Source organism: Macrobrachium rosenbergii, chromosome 32, assembly GCF_040412425.1.
Source record: "Macrobrachium rosenbergii isolate ZJJX-2024 chromosome 32, ASM4041242v1, whole genome shotgun sequence".
Taxonomy (NCBI): domain Eukaryota; kingdom Metazoa; phylum Arthropoda; class Malacostraca; order Decapoda; family Palaemonidae; genus Macrobrachium; species Macrobrachium rosenbergii.
Window position 1 is genome coordinate 13928996 of NC_089772.1, and position 22332 is coordinate 13951327.

Genomic DNA, 22332 nt, shown 5'->3' on the forward strand with positions numbered 1-22332 from the left:
GTATTTCCTGTGCAATAACATTCATTGAATATATACGCGGTTAAGATCATAAATTTAAGGAAAGCTTTAGATTAACAAATGCCTTTGTGAATACATTTTGCTTACTTTCAGCACTGATGGCAACAAATCTCAATTTTATCGGCCTGTGATCGTGAATTGTGGCTTTGAAGTACCTTAGCTTCGACCAAAGAGTAAGGCTCTCCATTCTCCAAGCACAAGGTCTGGGAAGGTTACTGTAATCGTAAGGTTTGTTATGCGTTGTCACAGGTTACTGTGGTGAGCTTTGGCATTCGTCCTCACCTTCCCTCTTTCTGTCATTTTCATTAGCTGAGAAACTGACAGGTAATGTTATGGAGGGGAAACTAGCCCTGAATTTAGCACGTCATTTTCCGGGTTCCCCGTCAAACACTTTCCAGTACTCGAGGCTGTGTGTCGTTCTAGTTCGCGTCCATAACGGGTAATACACATACATATAGACACATATATATACGAATGTGTGCGTGTGCGTGGACTTCACGAAGTGATCAGTAGCACTCTCGAGAATCCAGGATCGATTCGTGATCGAGGATGGGTGCTTTCCGCGCAAACCCTGTTCTTCTTTGCTAGACTTTAGAAGTGTGTAGCCAGTGTGGGAATAGGGCATGAGGCTAGCAGCTTCATCAAAAAAGACTTGCTGTGAATAGGAAATTTAGAACCTTTGATGCTGCTACCCACTGTGGCCTCTATTTTTTATTAGTAGTCTGTAAAAGAAAACTATTGAGATGGCTATTTGTCTGTCCGCCCTCAGATCTGAAAAGCTACTGAGGTTAGAGGGCTGCAAATTGATATGTTGATCATTCACCCTCCAACGCATCAAACATACCAAATTGCAGCCCTCGAGCTGTAGAAAACTTTATTTTATTTAAGGTTAAAGTTAGCCATGGATCGTGCGTCTGGCAGCACTTTCAGGAGGCGTTGCCGACGCACCTTCACTTGACCGCATCTGGGGAACAACTGAGCTCTGCCTGGTCGTAGCTGAAAGTTTCATACAGCATTATACGCTATACAGAAAACTCGATTGCTCTGAAGAAACTTCGGTGCATTTTTTACTTGTGTTTTTTATATAAATGTAAATTTGATTTATATATATATGTTTAGCTGGAGTTGTACTTGCTTCAGTGTTAGAGCCCAGTACTTATAATGGTAGGGATTGTTCTACTATAGAAGAACAAAACTTGAATACGAAGAAATGAGTTATCCCTTCAATAAGCCCCACAAACTCGGGTTTTAATAGTTTTAATATTTGTGCATTAATATCTGTATAGAGCCATTACTGCTGTATATCTCCGTTGGATTAAACGTTGATCTCAGATGATAAGCTTAGTGGTGGTCTTTTGAACGGGCGTGATGAATGATGCTTCAGTGAATGCATTCATAAATCTTCAGTGGCTACTTCTGTTTCCTGGTCGTTTAGAAAAGGATCCTTATTCGGTAATCTTTTTTTTCTGCTTTCGTACTATTTTAACCTTTGTAAGTGAGGAAGGATTGTAAAGTGCCGAGGGATAGCACCTAGTAGGCCTATATAGGCACGGCAGGGAAGCATTTTCCCGAGATGCAACCGAGTACTGGGACCTCTCTCTGAAAAAAAACGGGACGCCACATCTTAAAAACTAACAACAGAATTCTCTTGAGAATAATCTCATTATGTTCTCCCAAACCCAAATTACCCTTGAAGTACTAATATAACCTAACCTAACCCAACCTAACCTAACCTAAGGGCATGCCAAAAAAAAAAAAAAAAACCGGGGCTGTTGGAATACTAGCATACATCTCAGGGATTTGAGGCAGAGAAGTATAAGCTCTCCCAATCGTACAGCAAGGAGGGAACATGGTCGGCGTCTCGGTCAAATAACACGTTCACTTGGAGCTAACTTAGAGCTTCAGAAATCTAGTCAAGATGATGAATGGCCTACAACGGCGAATATTTATGTGATAAATGTTTTTATTCAGATGAAATTAGGGTGCTACTATAGCTAGGCGGTCTACCTGCGTGTTTCTAAAGTTTCGCCTCGTGGGATCAAATGTCCCTAAGTGCACTTAATCAAATTTGATTCCCGAGGGGCTAGTACTAAACACGGCGAAACACATTTGATCCCCAGGTAGACCGCCTAGTACAGTAGCACCGAAATTAGTAACATTACAACGTGCATTTTTTGGAAGAGCAGGTTGCTAGTTTTTGCAGAGAAAAATCTTTAAGACGAGTTGCTAATTGGTCGTATTCTAGGAAGGCCTGAATGTATTCGAGGTCTTACAGAAGGTAATTAAGGGGGTCCTCAGAATGACAGTCCAGGCAAGTTATTAGTCTCTGTGTGATTTGGTAATTATTGGGAATGATATCGCATTACCTGATGTCTTGCAGGTTAGAAAATGGATATCACTCATCATCATCAGCTCCAAATTTCTATTGAAACTATAAATGACTCTTTCAGACCTCTCGGTGGGGCATGAATAGTGATTATTGTGTTCAGAAAGGCGGACTGTTGTCATTTGCAAGGACATAAGATTCGTAAGTTAAACAGAACCCACCGAAGTGGAATGTTCTAGCAAAAGGTTGCTCGCATTGTAGAAATTAAAAAAAAAAAGGCTGAATAAGAGATTGTTGATAATACATATTACATATTCACAAGTAGATAGATATATATATATATATATATATATATATATATATATATATATATATATATATATATATATATATATATATATATGATGCAGGAAAGATTGTGAAACCAGGGATTTCTGAAATCCCTGAAAATTTCAGGAATTCGTAAAATGACCAATTCACTTAGGGACTTTTGATCCCCGAGGGGCTAGTACTAAACACGGCGAAACAGTGATTCAAGTGTCCCTAAGCGAATTGGTGATTTTACGAATTCCCTGAAAATTTCAGGGATTTCGTGAAATCCCTGGTTTCGCAATTTTACTGTAACACACACACATATATATATATATATATATATATATATATATATATATATATATATATATATATATATATATATATATATATATTATATATATACAAAATATATTTAATTGTGTGTATATATAAAGGCCAACGCGCTGCTAGTGAGAATTCTGTTAAAAGTTATAAAGTATCAAAGGCTATTTGTGGCAGCGAACTTAATTTTTCTACTCTCTGGAGTCACCTCGCTCTTAAGGATGGAAGCTCATCGGCGAATACCGTTTATATTTAATACTTTGCATGCATTGTGAGCGAGAAAGAAAGAGAGAATATTTTATTGAGACTAAGGAGGCCATTCAGTGCCTCTTCTTCTATGATAATAGTTTATTTATACTCATATTCCATTACTTTCTTGTCATGTCTGCGGTCGATTATTCTGCGTTGCAGTGTGTTCTGAGAGCTCATCATGCGTATGCATGTGGAAGTCGGTTTTTGGTATGTGGTACAATGGTACAGCCCGCATGTGTTGCCTTCCTTGTGGCATACATTTACATAGTGATACAGTGAAAAGCAACATCTCAACGTAACCTGGCTTCACGGAGGTATTAGTGGAACTAGATCTGAAGTTGTAGGGACCGCTCCGTTCTTCCGTACTTCGCAGCGTTCGTAGCGCCGCCGTGAAAGTGAAACTTGGCTTGTCATGTCGGATAAAAATCTTCGTTTTCGGAGAACTGTATTTTTAAATCTGAGTCTTGTGACGTTTAAATATAAAGGGAAGTTTTGAAAAATGTTCGCCGCGGTCTACGTAGGAACTGGGCCAGTGCGTCTGTACGTTCGTGTATCGTCTGGTGTCTTTTTCGTTGTTGGGGCGAGAGCGAGTTTAGAGACGCCGTCCAACCCCCAAAACCCCCACTCGCCTTCAACCCCCGTCTGTCTGTTCTCCCTGGTAACCTCCCCTCCGATGGGTTCCACCACCCCTTACCCCATTTTCCTCAACCCCCTGAGGACTCTGTCTTGGACAGTCCCGAGACTCACTGCTACCTTCAGTTCAGTACGCTTCTGGGACTAGTGTACACAGGAGACAGCGCTGTACAGACCCCATTGTCTGTGTGTGCTTGGCTATTTATATATCTTCCATCCCTGGAGGCTTGGCTTAGTGGCCAAAGGGTTTAGTGCATTGTGTGCATAGACTTCTGGGGTTATTGTGATTGATACTTATTCCACTGGTGAAAATATGAATATGGTGATCATTTTTAGATTATATCGCGTGTGGCAAATTGCTCATATGTAGCCTTTTCAGATGTGACAGCAAGAATCTAGTCGAATATTAATTTTGGTGCTTGAAGCCCTTTCATGTGTGTGTGAGCTCGTGTTTCAAGTTCGTGTTTATTTATTTTTTTTTTTAATCTGCAGTCTGATTTAGATGAGACGAAGTTTTTGAGAAAAACGAAGGAAAAAGATGAATTAAGATTCAGTTTTCCGTAATATGTCGAATGGAGAAGATGGGCTAAAAGATGGTGAAGTGGTGTTACAGAAACGCAATGGATGAGAATCAGTGTGATAGTGAGTGTGTGGTGTTATGCCTCGATTATGGCTATGGGCAGATTCCGGGACTGGCGGTGGATGGTCCATGTGTTACCTTAGACTGAGAATGGGCTAGCCCCGGGTCCACTACTCTCAGACGTTGATGTCCTCCAACTGCTGCTCCTGCTGCAAGGCTGTACACAACATCACAGCACTGGTCTAACCCTCGATCTATACCTCCCACACCCTCCTCGGTCTCTCCGCCTCTCTCACTCACCCTCACCCTCCACCTACCCACCCACCTAACTCTCCCTCCCTCAAAAACACACTTTACCTAGGGGCTGTTCGGGCAAAAAGTTAGCCAGCATTTTCAGCCATCAACGTGTTGAAGAAAGAAAAAAAAAAGGGGGGGAAAAAAATTCGGTTTTCTATATCCTCGTCCTCCTCCAATTGCTGATCTTAAGTGAGTCTCCTCGGCTCCCATCATCCTCCACAATGAAGATGGAAAATGGTGACGCTGGTGCGGAAGCTCAGGTAATTGATGTTTCGTGTTATTGTATATATTACGTGTATGTCATCTTTATTCTATTTTCCCCCCCTAGGTAGGTATGCTCTCTCTCTCTCTCTCTCTCTCTCTCTCTCTCTCTCTCTCTCTCTCTCTCTCTCTCTCTCTCTTCCAAGAAAGATCCTTTGTCATTAATTCTTGTCAGCGTCAGAACAGAAAATTTTGCTGATAACTTGGACAGGGAACCCATCCGTGTAAGAGTTTACTTTTATTTTTATTTTCTTGGACGTGACGTACTAAGAAGAATAGAAATATAAGAGATTCTGCTTTAAAAAAAAAAAGATAAGAAACAACTCTGAAACGACTTTTGAGCAAATACACGAAAAATGTTGTTTACTTTCCTTCGCGTAATATACTTACACAACAGCACAGTGGCGAAGTATAAATTAGGACGTAAGAGCAGATAGTTGAGCCTCTGACATTGAATCTCTCTCTCTCTCTCTCTCTCTCTCTCTCTCTCTCTCTCTCTCTCTCTCTCTCTCTCATTGTCTTCTTCGCATTCTTCCACAGACACAAACACTCACCTTACGCTCACACACCTGCACCCTCACCCTCCTCACCCTCATCCTCACCCTCACCCTCTCAAGGTCTCTCGCACATCATTTTCGCTCAGTCCCTTGAACTTCCTTCCCTTCGCATCCTAGGCTCTCCCTTTTAAGAATCAAAGGGTTGAAGTTTCGCACCTGTTACTGATGGTCCCGGCTCTCTCTCTCTCTCTCTCTCTCTCTCTCTCTCTCTCTCTCTCTCTCTCTCTCTCTCTCTCTATTGTTCTACAGTCGTTCACTTGCCTCATTTTTCCTGAGGAATGATGAGTTAATGATAGATAGTCCGACTCCTAAGGTTAAGGTATTATAATATTGTTAAGTTTTAGCTCTCTCTCTCTCTCTCTCTCTCTCTCTCTCTCTCTCTCTCTCTCTCGTGTCACACTTTTCTCAGCCGGTTTTAGTGAATGTGATGCTACAAGTAAAGCTTTCGTAATCCCGGCGTTCCTTTGAATGCGTAAGCTTGATTATTTTTTTTATATTTATTCATTCACACATTCACTGTTTCGAAAGCGGTCGTATGTCATACAGGAATTAAATGAGTGGTAGATACAACGGTAAAAGAAATGGATAAATAAAGGACATGCGTTGAGGCAAGATGTGCATAGGTTGTATGCGTGTGTGTATAATATTCTTGAAGAAAGGCCGTTTCATTACGGCTGGTTTTGGAGGTGACAATGGACAAAACGACATTGCAAATGAAGGAAACGGTTTTGAAAGGATATTTTCTAGTTTTCTGTAAAAGAAAACTATTGAGATGGCTGCTTGTCCGTCCGTCCGCACTTTTTCTGTCCGCCCACAGAGGGCTGCAAATTGGTATGTTGATCATCCACCCTCCAGTCATATAACATGCCAAATTGCAGCACTCTAACCTCAGTAGTTTTTATATTATTTCAGGTTAAAGTTAGCCACGATCGTGCATCTGGCAGCGATATAGGACAGGCCACCACCGGGCCGTGGTTAAAGGTTCATGGGCCGTGGCTTGAACAGCATTATACTGAGACCACCGAAAGATAGATGTATTTTCGGCGGCCTTGATTATACTGTGTCCAGAAAACTCGGCGCATTTTTTACTTGTTTTGTTTTATTTAATTTCTGTTTTATGTAATATCTTTCTGAATATAACTACACGTGAGGCACTGTACTTTACTTTATGGCGAGCGCCTTCGGAGTTCTAAATATCATTTTGTAGTGTTCAAGGGTTGATTTCCTTCCACCGAACCACCTGTAACCACATTTTCCATGATGGCCGTTTCCCTAGAGTAAACACTCATGTTAATGGGTTGTGTGCAACTGTTATGTTTGATGTAGAAAACAACTTTTGCAGAAGACAGTTCTTGAAAGTCTATAAATATCACTTTCATACACAAAAAATTTCTGTAATTAAAGTCTCTCTCTCTCTCTCTCTCTCTCTCTCTCTCTCTCTCTCTCTCTCTCTCTCTCTCTCTGGGGTCTCCATCTATTACTGACATTTCAGAAGTGGGAGTGTTTGTTTTCTATTTTATTGATAACCCCGTAGGGTACAGTTGTCTGATTACGGCCTGCTCATTTCCTCTGCTTCAGAAAGCATCATGCGTTCGTATCCACACGTTCTTGTTTGGGCGTTGCGCTTCCAGACCTTTAAGAAGGAATGTACCAACGCCACTCATCGCCCACATGCACTGTGCCGAGAACTGGAAGCATGGGTCTCCATTTAGTCAATTGTTACTTTTACATATTACAGTTTGTTTTAAGCTGTGATTTTAAGCTGTGAAAAGTGGACCAAGACAAAGGGGGCAGGTCCCTTCCATCGCTGATGGGACTTCGTCTTGCATCGGGAGAGTAATGGTACTTGGAAAAAAAAAGGGGAAAGAATTCCAGAGTCGAGAAGGCGAAGGCTTGGACCGATAACTTAAGATTCAAGTCGTGTGACAAGTGAGTGCAAACTAGGTGGCCACTGTGGCAACCTACCACTTCCTTTGGGTAGCCAACTGTAATGGCGTATTTATTGTACCCTCTCTCTCTCTCTCTCTCTCTCTCTCTCTCTCTCTCTCTCTCTCTCTCTCTCTCTCTCTCTCTCTCTCTCTGTTAGGCTGGCAAATGTAATGTCAAAAGTATAGCTAATCCAGAGGTGGATGATTTCGCCACCTATTGACCCTTTCTCTGTCATATCTCTGTAGATTAATGTTTGGTGTGCAAATGAACAGCCATTTCGTGCAATCATTCCAGCGCGGGTCATTGAAGCGTGACGTCTGGCGGATGCTGGAGGTGGTTGGGGTTGGGGGGTGGGGGGTGTCATTCCATCTCCCTGAAGAGATTTTTGTTTGCTTGAGGCTGCTGTCATTGCCTCTTTGGGACGTATCCGCACCACCCTCTTGGAGTATATCGTCCGTGGCAGTTAACCTTCGACCTCTTGTTACCCAAAGCTTTGTGGCGGTGTTCCAGGTCGTTATGGATTATAGGGATGTGTCGGAGAGCTGAAAAAAAATGAGGGTTCTTTCTCGGGACGTGTTATATTGCTGGCCTCGCTGTCAGTAGTATTTTTCTTTCCAAGGTGAGGTGTAACGTTATGAGGTTATTTGGTATTTCTTTATTATTATTATTATTATTATTATTATTATTATTATTATTATTATTATTATTATTACTGAGCCAAGGAACCCCGGTAACGAGGCTATAGTATCGAGATTTAAAAGCCACAGTAGTGTCAAGAATACGTATCATTTTTAACTATGTGCATTTATAACACTACTGTGGCTTTTAATTATTATTATTATTATTATTATTATTATTATTATTATTATTATTATTATTATTATTATTATTATTATTTAAATATCATATTCTTGTAACAGATTGTCTTTTCAATATAAAGGAACAGTCGTTGTTAACCAGCTCCTTGATTCAAGAAAAGTTGAAATCGTTGAAGATTCTATTTTTTTTTTTTTTTTTTTGCTCTAGAATGCTAAGATCAGCAACAGCTTAAGGGCATAAAGTTGCAGACAACTCGAAAGAGCAAGACCCTGTGCTGGCACAAGGCCAGCCATAACAGCAACAGGCATCAAACTTGGTGTCATCATTATTGTGTGCTGGCTTGAAATCCCCTTTTTAACTGCCCTAGTGTTTTCCTTATAAATATATAAAGATTTTAATTTGTCCGAACGGTTGTAACTTGATATATGATGTTTAATCAGCCAGAGCACTCTTTAGTTTTCTGAAAAGAAAACTATTGTGCCGGCTTTATCTGTCCGTCAGCACTTTTTCTGTCCGCACTTTTTTCTGCCCGCCCTCAGATCCTAAAAACTACTGAGGCTAGAGGGCTGTAAATTAGTATGTTGATCATCCACCCTCTATTCATCAAACCTACCAAATTGCAGCCCTCCAGCCTCAGTAGTTTTTATTTTCTTAAAGGTTAAAATTAGCCATAATCGTGCTTCTGGCAACGCAACAACACAGTCCACCACGACCAGTTGAGAGTTTCTTGGGCCGCGGCTAATGCAGCATTATAGCGACACCACCTAAAGATAGATCCATTTTCGGTGGCCTTGATTATGCGATGTACAGAAAACTCGATTGCACCGAAGCACTTGTTTGGTTTAAAATCGGATTTTGAGCTAATCTTAAAATTAGATGTCATCTACATTTATTTCAAACTTCGCAATGATTGCTTCCCAGCGGGCAATCGAACGTTTTAATCTACAGGATTATTTTTAGCTCACAATCTGGTGTTTTTGTGTTTTTAAAGCTGGGAATTCAGTGTTTTAAGCCACAAGGCGATTGATAGCTCGGAACCCAAAGAGAACATTCAGCGCAAGAGCCAGTGTTTTAATCCTCTGAAGTGTTTTCGGTTCGAAATCCACGTTGGAAACGAGCAAAAAACTCGTTAGCCTACGTAGGGCAACTTGCTGGAGCGACGGGGCGATGTTGCATTCGGCTCTCTGGAGGAACGGTGATGTGAAATTAAGGCGCGAAGAGAGACCATTGTTTTAATTAAGGGGAGAGTGTTTAAAATGCAGAATGGAATGTCTCTGGCCCCGTTGCTTTGCTCTGTGATTGCTTTGAGCCGTTCGTTTCTTCTGAGTGTTTAATATGAAATCTTGTGTGTGTGTGTGCATATATATATATATATATATATATATATATATATATATATATATATATATATATATATATATATATATATATATATATATATATTTATATATTTATATTTATATGTGTGTTTGTGTGTGTGTGTGTTCGTAAAAATTACTGTATCCATGTGGGGATAATTATCTCTCCCTCTCACTCTCTCTCTCTCTCTCTGTCACCTACTTCTTCGCGTGGAAAGTTACGTAAACGCGCACAGGAAATTGGTAATAATTAGGTGAAAGTAAATTCTCTACAATTTTTGGTAATGGGATTTTATTCATTATATTGCTATAAAGGATCATTAAATGAGCCTGAATGGGAACCGCGTTTAGCTAGTTTTTGTTTGCTGTAAAAGAAAACTATTGTGCCGGCTTTGTCTGTCCGCCCTCACATCTTAAAAACTACTGAGGCTAGAGGGCTGCAAATTGGCATGTTGATCATCCACCCTCCAGTCATCAAACACATTAAATTGCAGCCCTCCAGCCTCAGTAGTTTTTATTTTATTTAAGTTAAAGTGAGCCATAATCGTGCATCTGGCAACGATATAGGGCAGACCACCACCAGGCCGCGGTTAAAGATTCGTGGGCCGCGGCTCATACAGCATTATACCGAGACCACAGAAAACTAGATTGCGCCAAAGAAACTTCTGCGCATTTTTCACTTGTTTTTGTCGATGTTTTTATGCTCTGTTCTCAGGAAGTAGAAAGTGGAGGATTTCAGCAATTTCACATCAAGATGTTCGTTTATACTTTCCATTCCGAGAGCATTATATAATTACTTGAAAAGTGGGATTACTGACTTGTCGATTGTGGGATTACTGACTTGTCGATTGCAGTTCACAGACTGCAAACCTCCTCGATTGAAGTTTAGACAACAATTGTAATATGATTAAGACTCCTGATCTGAATTATTTTTAATAATAAGAATTAATTGTGATCGGCAATTGTGACTTAAATACTTTAAATGAAATTTATTGATTATTATATTCCTATTATTAATGAATTACAGTAATGTAATTATTCAGGTTTGTTTACTGCGCTTTTAGAAGAGAATTATGTCATTTTACATGAATGTCCCAGTTTGTCACTTTTGGTGTGAAAATGAGATGGAGGCGAAATGGGAACTTTTAACACATTGTTATTGTAAATGAACTCATAGTATATATGCCTATTGTCACTGTATATGGGTATTGTCATAGTATATGCTTATTGTCTAAACCATTTTTGGGTCAGGTCTTTTTTAGACAAACTACTGCAAGTCCTTCACGAGAAAGATACACGGACGTGTAAATGTCCAATCCGCCATTTTTAAAAAAAAAAATATTAATTCAGCATAATTTTTCTCATTCTGTTGCGTTCGCGGGAAACCTTTTAGTTGATTAAACTCCAAAACGTAAGTGCGAGGTTTTTTTTAATTCAGACATTTAGGGTGTGAGTGTGGGAAGGGATATATGCGTATTGCAGAATAATAACATACAGCCAAGGTGTAATGATGTGATTCAGGAATTGTTTAATGGAAAAGCCCCGTGGGCAAGCAACCAAATAGAAAATATCAGTCGCCACTGGATCGCGTTGATTCAGAGTTGTAAGATCAGGAGCATTTAGTTAAGGGAAAGAAGCATTTGTTGATTTAACTGGTTTTACGTAATTTGGGCTTTTGTCGTATAAATGAGATGTGAATGAAAGAAGTAGGTTTCCAAAAACGAGGCCCTTCATCTACAGAGTGGAAAGAAGAAGCTAAAGCAGTTTTTGTCAGTTTTTTTTTTTTAGTGATGGCACTCTGACTAATGTAATCATTACAGTGGCACCCTTCTTCACCATCCCACCATATCATGTGAACATATATATATATATATATATATATATTATATATATATATATATTATATATATATATATATATATATATATATATATATATATATATATATATATATATATATATATATATATATATATATATATAGTGTGTGTGTGTGTGTTAGAGTAGACACACTGATAGTAATTATATGAAAACTTCTGATTTTTTTTTTTTTCTTTTACAAATGTTCATTGAGATGATCTAGCCAAGATAAAATTCATTACAATCTTGCGGCACCCCTAGGCACTGTCTGTGGCACCCCAAGGTGCCGTGGGGTGCCACGGCACCCTGTTTGAGAATCACCGAGTTAAATTTACGTAGGTTGAAATGAACCCAGTTAAAAAAAATGATCATTATCATCTCTTCTTTATATTACCGAAATCCTTACCTGTTTTTATGACATTGTTATTACACCCGTTTACATAGATTATAAAAGGCTCACCCCGAGATTGGAGTTTGGCAAGCTAGTTTTGTGAATTGAAAAATGCCACTTAAAAAAAATATAGTTTCACTTCGTGGTTCTTTAGTAACACTAAGGTAAATGTACTCATGCTGCTTTCAACTGAGGTACTTTTTAGTTTTCTGTAAAGGTAAACTATCGTGCCGGCTTTATATGTCCGTCCGCACTTTTTCTGTCCGCCCTCAGATTTTAAAAACTACTGGGGCTAGAGGGCTGCAAATTGGCATGTAGATCATCCACCCTCCAATCATCAAACATACCGAATTGCAGCCCTCTAGCCTCAGTAGTTTTGATTTTATTTAAAGTTAAAGTTAGCCATGAACGTGCTTCTGGCATCGATATAGGTACCAACAACACAGGCCACCACCGGACCGTGGCTGAGTTTCGTGGTCATACAGCATTATACGCTGTACAGAAAACTTGATTGCATTTTTTACTTGTTTCGTCTTGGGTTTAAAGTATTCTGCAGTTGATGGGTTCCATTTACGCCTTTCTTACGTTTCCCAGAGAATTTGTATACTGTATTCCTGTAACTGAAACATTTGGTTATATATTAATATATATATCTTGTTACATAATTGCGCCAGAAAGGTGAATTTTATTATTTAGTGTAAGGAACAGTAGTAGAAGTGTTTCGTACGGTATACACGTTCGTAATAAGCAAACAGCTAATCTTTTATTAAAGTATAAAGGTGCCGCAGTATAATAGAAGTCCCATAAATGGCAAAATGGATGAAGTTGGCAGAAGCGCAGTGAAATGCAAATCTAAATTTTGATTAAATAATTTAATACGACCTGAATTGAATGGCTGAAACAAAGTATAACTGCGTTAAGGGGCACTGCGCTTTTAGGTCGAATTGCGTTCTCTCATTCTTACAAGCATTTAAAACAATACGAAAGAGAGAGAGAGAGAGAGAGAGAGAGAGAGAGAGAGAGAGAGAGAGAGAGAGAGAGAGAGAGAGGATCATTCCAGTTGAGTTCAGTCGGCATGAAAAGTAGGAATCGGTGGCACTGGCCGGGATGGCCCAGTGTGCCTTGGAAAACTCATCTTTAGGCAGAATTGGCCCGGTTTTCTCGCAGACTTGCTCAAGATTTTTGTATGTTTTATTGATTCATTTGTACTTATCATTTACTGGCCAGTGGGGAAAGGCTACCCGAGCCTAAAGAAGTTGAAAAATAACTCTTACATGCTGTCTTTGAAGGTTCGGAAAATGGGTGCTTCGAGTTTTGTGGCTGAGAGAGAGAGAGAGAGAGTGAAGCGCCGACCGCTTTGGCACGGAGAGAATAACTGGTCTTTAGTCCTCTATATCTTCAGTGGGATCATTTGTTTCAAGCTTCCATAGCCGGTTTGCCAACCCGGCATGGCTGTCATTACCGTACATCATGTTTTCCAATATATTTTACTGTATTCTCGCTTCAAGCCATATGCCCGAAAGAAGAAGTATCGTATTTTTTTTTCTAAATGTTTTATTATTTCTTTTGTACCCTTTATTTTACCCCCTGTGGGTAGTGTGCCGTCAGTGCACCTCGCGTGGTGAACCGTAGGCATTACTTAAAGGGTCTTTGCAACGTTCCTTCGGCCCCTAGCTGCAACCTCTTTCATTCCTTTCACTGTACCTCTTTCATCCATCTGACTTTCCAACCGCTCTAACAGTTGTTTCACAGTGCAGCTGCGAGGTTTGCCTCCTGTTACACCTTTCAGACCTTCTTACTGTCAATTTCCCTCTCAGCGCTGAATGACCTCATAGGTCGCAGCGCTTGGCCTTAGGCCTAAATTCTATATTCTAGTCTATTCTGTTCTTTTATCTTACTGTGCTGTCATTTCCATTCGTTTTCATAAACTGGTCCGCTGGTGTAGTGGTTAGCGTCGTGGCTTGCCACTCAGATGACGCGGGGTGGGTTCGCGTCTCCCCCGGCCCGACGAAAAACCACTGGCTCTGTATCATGATCAGTTACCGCTGCAGTATTGGGGAGGTCTGCTGCGGTGGGAGGTTGAAGCCAGCATTATTTAGAAGCTTGAATTTCAAGTCAATGGCCCCTTTGGCGTGCTTGAGCCATGTGAATAGGCTTCATCTACAGAAATAATAATAATAATAATAATAATAATAATAATAATAATAATAATAACAACAACAACAACAACCTTTAATTCAACTCAGGGCCATATACATGGAATATATCAAAGTAGAGACAACAATTAGAATAATATAAAGATTATAATTGGCAATATCGACACAGCTGCCGAAGTATGCTAGTAAAAATAGTAATTACAATAATGGTAATGACAGGACTGATTTTGAGAATAATTGTAAAAATATTAACAATAATAACATAAAATCATTTGTCTTTCTTTGTCACTGCACACACAATCAAAGAATAATAAAGTGTGTTAATTTTTCTCTTTTCTTTTTAATTGCATACACAGTCTTAGAATAATCAAGTGTGTTGTGTAGGGGTTGTGGAGGGTGTGTGTGTGGGTGTGGGTGTGTGGACGTTCGATAGTGGGTTCCTTGTTCTTTTCCTGAGCTCTTTTTGATTGGGTGGGGGCGGGGGTTAGGACAGAGTGACTGGGACGGCCGGCATCTGTCTACCGTCACCGACTTTGGGTCTTCTTAGGTTACAGTCACCTCTCTCTCTCTCTCTCTCTCTCTCTCTCTCTCTCTCTCTCTCTCTCTCTCTCTCTCTCTCTCAACTATGGTGTCCACTGAACGCATCTGAACTGTGTTGTTCGGATGATAGAAACACTCAGGGGGTGAATATGTCCTTATTGGGTAAATTGCATCGATTTTGACTTATTTTTGAATTATAAGTCACAAAAGAATTTTTGATGACAGGATTTTAGGTATTTTCTCTTATTTCCAAGCTGAATTTATTCATTGTGCTCTTGGGTCAGTTTGTGTGTGTGTCAGTATATGTGCCCTTGTGTGTTCTAAGGGGTTTTAAAACCTGACATTGGTGCCATAGCACAGTTTAAATAGCCAGCTTCATTCATGGGAATGAGAGGGACTGCAGAACTAATCTTTTCCCCCGATTTACGTTATAGCTGGGATTTATTTTTATAGCGGGAGAATACTCTGTTACTATTTTGTGTGGCGTTATTCGTTTGTTTTTACTTTGTAATGTAATGTCACTGCCGCAGTGGGCTTATCCTGAGGCAGTTTCTTTTATGATTTTTTTTAATAGTTGGGTACTAGATCATTGATAAAGTAAACATTATTCATTTTTTTTTTTTTTTACAAACATTTCGTTTTAGGGTTTGCTTGGTCCAGTGGTATCAGCCAGCCCGTGTACTTTGAAATGATCGTGGTTTATTTTTAGGTAACAGGGACTGTTCATTGAGGTTATATATATATATATATATATATATATATATATATATATATATATATATATATATATATATATATAATATTATATATATTTATGTGTGTGTGTAGGCGTGTGTGCAATACTGCTATCACAGTTTTGATATCAGTAACAGAAACATAGGACACAAAATTTATTTTCGCAAAATAGGATAAGATAGGAATTCCGATCTTATGAACATGAAAACAAGAGCAAACGAGCATATAAGTGTTCGACGAGACACTTGCGAGAAATGTAAAGAAAAAGTGCTGGGCTGGGCACTTGACATTCCCAGAGGTAGAAAGGGGGGTTGAGGTCAATCGAAAGGTTTGAAGCTTGTAATTTTGTTTAAAGTATGATTGCACGCTTTTATGTAGATGGGCCTGCCCCTTGTGGGAGCGTGGTCGACTAGTTATTATGTCCCGGTGGTATGTTACAAAGCATGTTTGAAAGGAAGAGTGAAATTGATATGTAATATATTCCGTTAGAGAGAGAGAGAGAGAGAGAGAGAGAGAGAGAGAGAGAGAGAGAGAGAGAGAGAGAGAGAGAGAGAGAGAAATTGATATGTAATATATTCCCTGTGAGAGAGAGAGAGAGAGAGAGAGAGAGAAATTGATATGTAATATATTCCCTGTTAGAGAGAGAGAGAGAATTGATATGTAATATATTTCCTGTTATAGAGAGAGAGAGAGAAATTGATATGTAATATATTCCCTGTTAGAGAGAGAGAGAGAGAGAGAGAGAGAGAGAGAGAGAGAGAGAGAGAGAGAGAGAGAGAGAGAGAGAATTGATATGTAACTTATTTCCTGTTATAGAGAGAGAGAGAGAGAGAGAGAGAGAGAGAGAGAGAGAGAGAGAGAGAGAGAGGTGGGATGAGGCAGCCGGCCCGTCATCTTAAACTACATTCCCGCCCTGTGAGTCACGACGACTGACATCAACGTACTGGTCTCTGGAAATCGTCATGTAGAGCCAGTCATTGTAGCTCTTGCGAGGTGTGTTTGGATTTTAACGGTCGCTTGTTGTGTGTTTGTTTTTTTACGAGGCGGTCTTCGTATGTGGCTCACGTTGCGTGTACCAGATGCTTTCCTGCCATTCGAGAAGTGCTATGTACCCTAGTTTGTTTATTGACGCGAATGTCCAAATTTTTTTTATTCTATTTTAGAAAGTTGGGATACGTTTGGGTTTTTTAGTTTTCTGTAAAAGAAAACTATTGTGGCGGCTTTGTATGTCCGTCCGCACTCTATTCTGACCGCATTTTTCCTGTCCGCACTTTTTCTGTCCGCCCTCAGATCTTAAAAACTACTGAGGCTAGGGGGCTGCAAATTGGTATGTCGATCATCCACCCTCCAATCATCAAACATACCAAATCGCAGCCCTCTAGCCTCAGTAGTTTTGATTTTATTCAAGCTTAAATTTAGCCATAATCATGCTTCTGTCAACGATATAGGACAGGCCACCACCGGGACGTGGTTGAAGTTTCATGGGCAGCGGCTCATACAGCATTATACCGAGACCACCAAAAGATAGATCTATTTTCGCTGTAGCGGCTGTACAGGTAACTCGATTGCGCCGAAGAAACTTTGGCGAATTTTTCACTTGTTTTTCTTTTTATTTCTTAGAGCTTGTTATTGATATCGATGTTGTTGGAAGTTGTTTACTTGTACCTAATGCCATTCCGGTAACGTTTTCAGTGGACGTGTCCTGCCATGATCCAGAAATTTAAACGGTGGCTGGTGATGAAGTCACAAGGAAAAAAGTCACACTTTCGGCTAGGAAAAAAAAGTCACCGGAAAAAAAGTCACGTTAATTTACGATGGACGGTAACAAAGTCACAGGGAAAAATTCACAATACTTCTCGGGGGTCATTATCTTTATGGTATTTACATTATCTTTATGGTATTTACAGTCTTTTGTTTATGTTTTTACGGAAACCCCCAACGGGCTTGTACTGAACCCGCATCAAAGGTGGATACATACCGGGTTCAAATTTACCCTCGGGGTCACTATCTACGAAAGATTATTGTGACTTTTTTCCTGACTTTTTTCCTGTGACTTTTTTTCTGTTACTTTTTTACCTGGATTCATTTAAAGAGAAGCCTCGTAGCTCCTGTCACGTCACGGCAATTGGTCTTTGTCGCTTTGAGAGAAGAGTTAACTTGTCTTAAGGTCCAGTCCGAACGTGACTTCAGATTAGTTTATGATCTTGTCAACAAGATTAAGGAGATTTGTAAATGCTTTCAGTGCAGTGATGGTCGACGCTTGGATTAACACAGCATTCCTGTACTAAAACCCGTAGTAATAACACCCTTTTGAGGCTGATTCACATTATACCATCACGTCACCGACACATCACGTCACGTCACCGTCCCATCAGCCGTGCCTTGAATTCACACTATCCATTACAATACCGTTCAGTTCGTGCCCGACCTCAGACACTCACAGATTTAGCGGTAAGAAACTTGCATAAGCACCGTCACGTCACGTCACGTCAAAATTTTCTTTCGAAGAAATCGCGTCGTGACGTGACGGTGGATGCCGTGTGCTTGGTGGTGACGTGACTGGATGGTGTGAACAAGTCCGTACTTTGACGTGACGTGATGTGTCGGTGACGTGATGCTATAATGTGAATATTGGAATTCATCTGTTGTCTCGTGAGGTTCAAGGGCGCGTGATTCACGGAGTATGGCCGCTGCATTGTGAAACGTTTAGACATGAGTGACTGTTTCTTGTCATCCGAATGTTGACCTCAGAGAGAGAGAGAGAGAGAGAGAGAGAGAGAGAGAGCACGGGCATTTCCGCTTGCCGTCGACGGCGACTTTGTGTTGGACATTACGGAATAGGATTTGGGATATTGAGCGGTGGGCTCGTGTGCAGGTGTTTGTCAGTCCTGGGAGTGAAAGAATGAAATTGTCGGGTGGAGCACTTTTTCGCCGGAGCTAATAATATGACCTCCATTCCACGCCTGGAATGCTGTTGAGTCTTTGAATACTAATCTTTATTAAGCACTGAAAGACACGCGGGCATGAGAGGCCGACAGTTTTTGATTGTTTGATTGATCCTTTGTGTCGCTTTCGGCTTCTTTTCGCTTTGACATGTGGTATTTAACATTGAATATCAGCCTCTGAGGACTTACTGGGCTCTCCGTGTCGGCTGTTTTCCCTTTGTGGAAGGACTTTTGTCAGGTTCTTATCGAATGATATACCGTAGTTGGGGGGAAGTGCCGTCAGTGCACCTCATGCGGTGCACTGTAGGCATTACTTTGCAGCGTGCCTTTCATATTCTCTTTCTTCCATCTTACTTTCCTTGGCCCTCTCCTGACAGCTGATTCATTGTGCAACTGCTTTGAGGTTTTCCTCCTGTTACACCGTTCAGACCTTTTACTGTCAATTTCCGTTCCAGCGCTGAATGACCTCACAGGTCCCAGTGCTTGGCCTTTGGCCTAAATTCTCTTATTCCATTCCTTATCGGATGTTCTTCCTTTTTTTGGGAAGTATTTTTTGTTGGTTTCAACATCCCACCGCAGCAGACCTCCCAACACTGCGGCAGTAACTGATCATGATACAGAGCCAGTGATAATCCAGAAAGAATAATAGAGCCTGGTGAGCCTTAAAAACACTCTATAAATGTCTAGTGAAATGTGAGGAAGTAAAAAAGAAAGATGAGGCAATGAATGCCCAAGGTAAAACTGTTGAGAAATATTCATCTCTGAGTGGTCGCTTTGTTGGACTTCCCATTGTTATGTACGTTTAAGTTCTCAGTAAGTCTTTCGGGTAAAGTTGCTAATCACATGCTCTTTTCCGCCTTAGCTGAAACCACCACAGTCAGCTGACTACATAGGAGCCGCCCTGATTCACTGTACAAATTTGTGCACGATTGGTTTTCAGCGAAACATGGCAATGCACCCGTGTGTGTGTGGTTGCCTGCTTAAGTAAGTAATTTTTTACATACATATACGTGAATCGTGTACCCGGTAGCAATTTTACTGTGATGGCCGTGACCCGGGTCAGAAATGCTTGGGGCCGGAACCTCATCCCGAAAAGACTTGCTAAGAACCGGAAGATTGGCATCGGTTGGAGCCACGGCTCTAAGGGAAAGAGATTTGTGATAAAAGAACGTACAGAACGGAAAGGCCCTTTTTGTGCCAACATCTCCAGCCAGGGCTTCTTAGGATTTCTAGATGAAATTCTGTCTCTCTCGTCATTAAGTCACCTCTCTCTCTCTCTCTCTCTCTCTCTCTCTCTCTCTCTCTCTCTCTCTCTCTCCGTTTAACGGGGACTAATTATTAGAGAACACACACTTATGGTAAAAAAACAAGGATTTTCCGTCATTTGTATCCAGTTGGAAATGCTTGTACGATATAGCACCCAATAGAAGATATTTAAGTGATTCATAATTCTCTGACGACCGAATATGATCTACCCATATTAACAGAATTATTTATACCCAACTGTTGTACTAAGTGGTTGGCATGGGTACTCGGGACATTTTCAAGAAGACATAGACATCAACACCATCCTCACGCTATGGGGTGACGTTGATTAGACCAATTGCAGACCGTTGCTCGCCAACGCAGTCTCCACGCTCAAGTGATTACGGCCGTATCGAACGGCTAGACGGCGCAATACTTAATTTCACAAAGAAAAAAAGGTTAATTCGCATGACCTTCCCCACTGAAGTAGACTGAAGGCAATGGAACTAATTACCATCGATCCAGCGCTTGAGTGGACGCTGTAAAACTCTATACATCTACAAAATCAAAGGGCTTTGTTTGAAGTCAAACGCGCCCTTCATTAGAAGCAGAAACCTATGCCCTTTAATTCTACCGTAATCGTAGAGTTGGTGTCTGATGCTATCTACTTCCCTCACTTTGTAATATGACCCCGCCGAGATTGCTTCAGCAGGATCGTCGTCATTTGCTCTCAAATGAGAACTGCAGCATCTGCAAAATTTTCGAAATTGAGATATGCCACCTACTGGGCTCGTGAAACACTAATACACAAGTTACTGAAGTTTCAGAATGATTCCTCAATGCTTCCCACGAATATTTAGGGGGTCCCGTTTGCAGTATCTGCAAAATCAGAAGTAAGGCAAGGGAAAGCTACAGTATCTACCATTTTTCTCAGTTTTGTATTTTTGCAGATACTGCAGTCTTCCAATTTAGGGCAGTTTGGTGTCGTCTCCCTCACGGGATCTCGACCTTCACGAATCAGCCCTCACAAACGATATTTGATCGGATGAGCCGAGATGCACCGCCACCCACCTTTTCTAGTAGGACACTGATAACGCCTAATCTGATCGATTTTGATAACTGCAATGAGGGGAATATTTAAGTCCATACAAAGAGAGCCTGGTTGGGACGGAACCGATCACAGGTTATATATATATATATATATATATATATATATATATATATATATATATATATATATATATATATATTAGTTTATAAAATAATTTCAAACGCTTTAATTTCTGTTACTTAAGAAGCGATGCGAAATACTGTCCCTGGGATGCCCATAGCTATACATAAGAATCTAGAAATACATGCATGTTGATAGACTTGCTCGCGTATCTGGGGAGTACCCGGTATGCATTTTTATAATGACCTTTCCAGGAAGAACGCCCAGTAGCCTAATTGACAGTACTGCAGTCGGTTGGGTTTCAGACATCTTTGATGTACAAAATAACTGATTAGTCGTCTCAATAGTTCAGTGTTTTTGTATTGCGTTATCAAGATCTCTCAGTCAAGGCTAACTCCTTTATGAATCATAATATTTGAAACATCACGTTATTCTTTTAAAAAAAAAAAAAGGCGGTAGAGTTTAGCCATGCCTGTGATCATAAAGAAGTCTTTCACAAGAATAGGAATTTATCGAGGCTTGTTTGCAATTATTCTTACAGAAAACGTGAAACCAAACGAACGATATAGGGTAGTAGTATTTAAGTGCATTTTACCCTCCCAAGCAGTCCCAATCCTTTGAGATAATTTTTTTTTCTTGTTTTTACGCTAGTAGGACCCATTCTGGGTTATCTTGATATCAAGCGGTACCGGTAGTATACAAGTCTTCAGAAATAACGCCATATATTCTCCATTATGAGATAGTAAAGCTGTATAAACTGACTGTCTCTCTCTCTCTCTATCTCTCTCTTTGTATGTGTGTGTGTGTGTGTGTGTGTGTGTGTGATGTCATGACGTCATTACTGGTACCTAATGTAGAGTACCGTAGTTTCTTCCCCAGGAAATACCAGCCAGATTGACTTCTTGCATCCTGACTCACTCTGAGGTGATTTCCCATAAGCTGCCGTGTCCAGTCGGCTCCTTAATATCCCAGTCTGTGCGGTATCCTATCTAGCCAGAATTTCTTCTTGAGTCAGCAAATGCTTTGGCGTCAGGAAAGATTTGTGATTTTGATGCCATGAACTTGTCCATGTATTCTGTATCGTTGATTGTAACCCAGAGGTTACAGTCAACGGTGGCACCCTAACAATAATCATTACTGTGGCACCCCATCTTCACCATCCCACCATATCGCATGAATTATATATATATATATATATATATATATATATATATATATATATATATATATATATATATATATATAGTGTGTGTGTGTGTGTGTGTGTGTATTATAGTAGAGTAGACACACTGATGATAATTATATGAAGACTTTGCAAACTTTTTTTTTTTTTTTTTACAAATGTTCATTGAGATGATCTAGCCAAGACAAAATTCACGACAATCTCAGGGCACACCTTCCTAGGCACTTGTCTGTGGCACCAAGTTTGAGAATCGCTGCTCTAACCATTCCATTTATCGTCGCCCTGTTGTTGCTGGTAATTAAGTTAAAATTTTTGAGAATTCTCAGTGCTGTCCCTCTGAAATGCTTGAAATCTCTCCCGACTCTTCAGGACTCTTCAGTCATTTTACATATGTTGCGCAAAGTTTTTAAGAATTTCTGATAACCAGATAGACTGCCTTA

At 40.3% G+C, this 22332-nt stretch overlaps 1 protein-coding gene across 32 annotated transcripts in view; it reads left to right on the plus strand.

Annotated features, from left to right (window-relative positions):
- The window catches only part of LOC136855727 (tight junction protein ZO-1-like), a 409885-nt gene that overhangs the window by 280324 nt on the left and 107229 nt on the right, over positions 1–22332 (plus strand). Inside the window, exons 1-2 of one of the 32 annotated variants that reach the window (XM_067133094.1) lie at positions 3960–4051; positions 4358–5002. The exons of 29 other annotated variants lie outside the window; for them this stretch is intronic. In XM_067133094.1, coding sequence (XP_066989195.1) covers positions 4964–5002 — 39 coding nt within the window. In that variant the 5' untranslated portion in view covers positions 3960–4051; positions 4358–4963. Of the gene's footprint in view, positions 1–3959; positions 4052–4357; positions 5003–22332 lie in introns of those variants that run through there. 2 more of the 32 variants (XM_067133093.1, XM_067133097.1) reach the window with 2 other exon arrangements.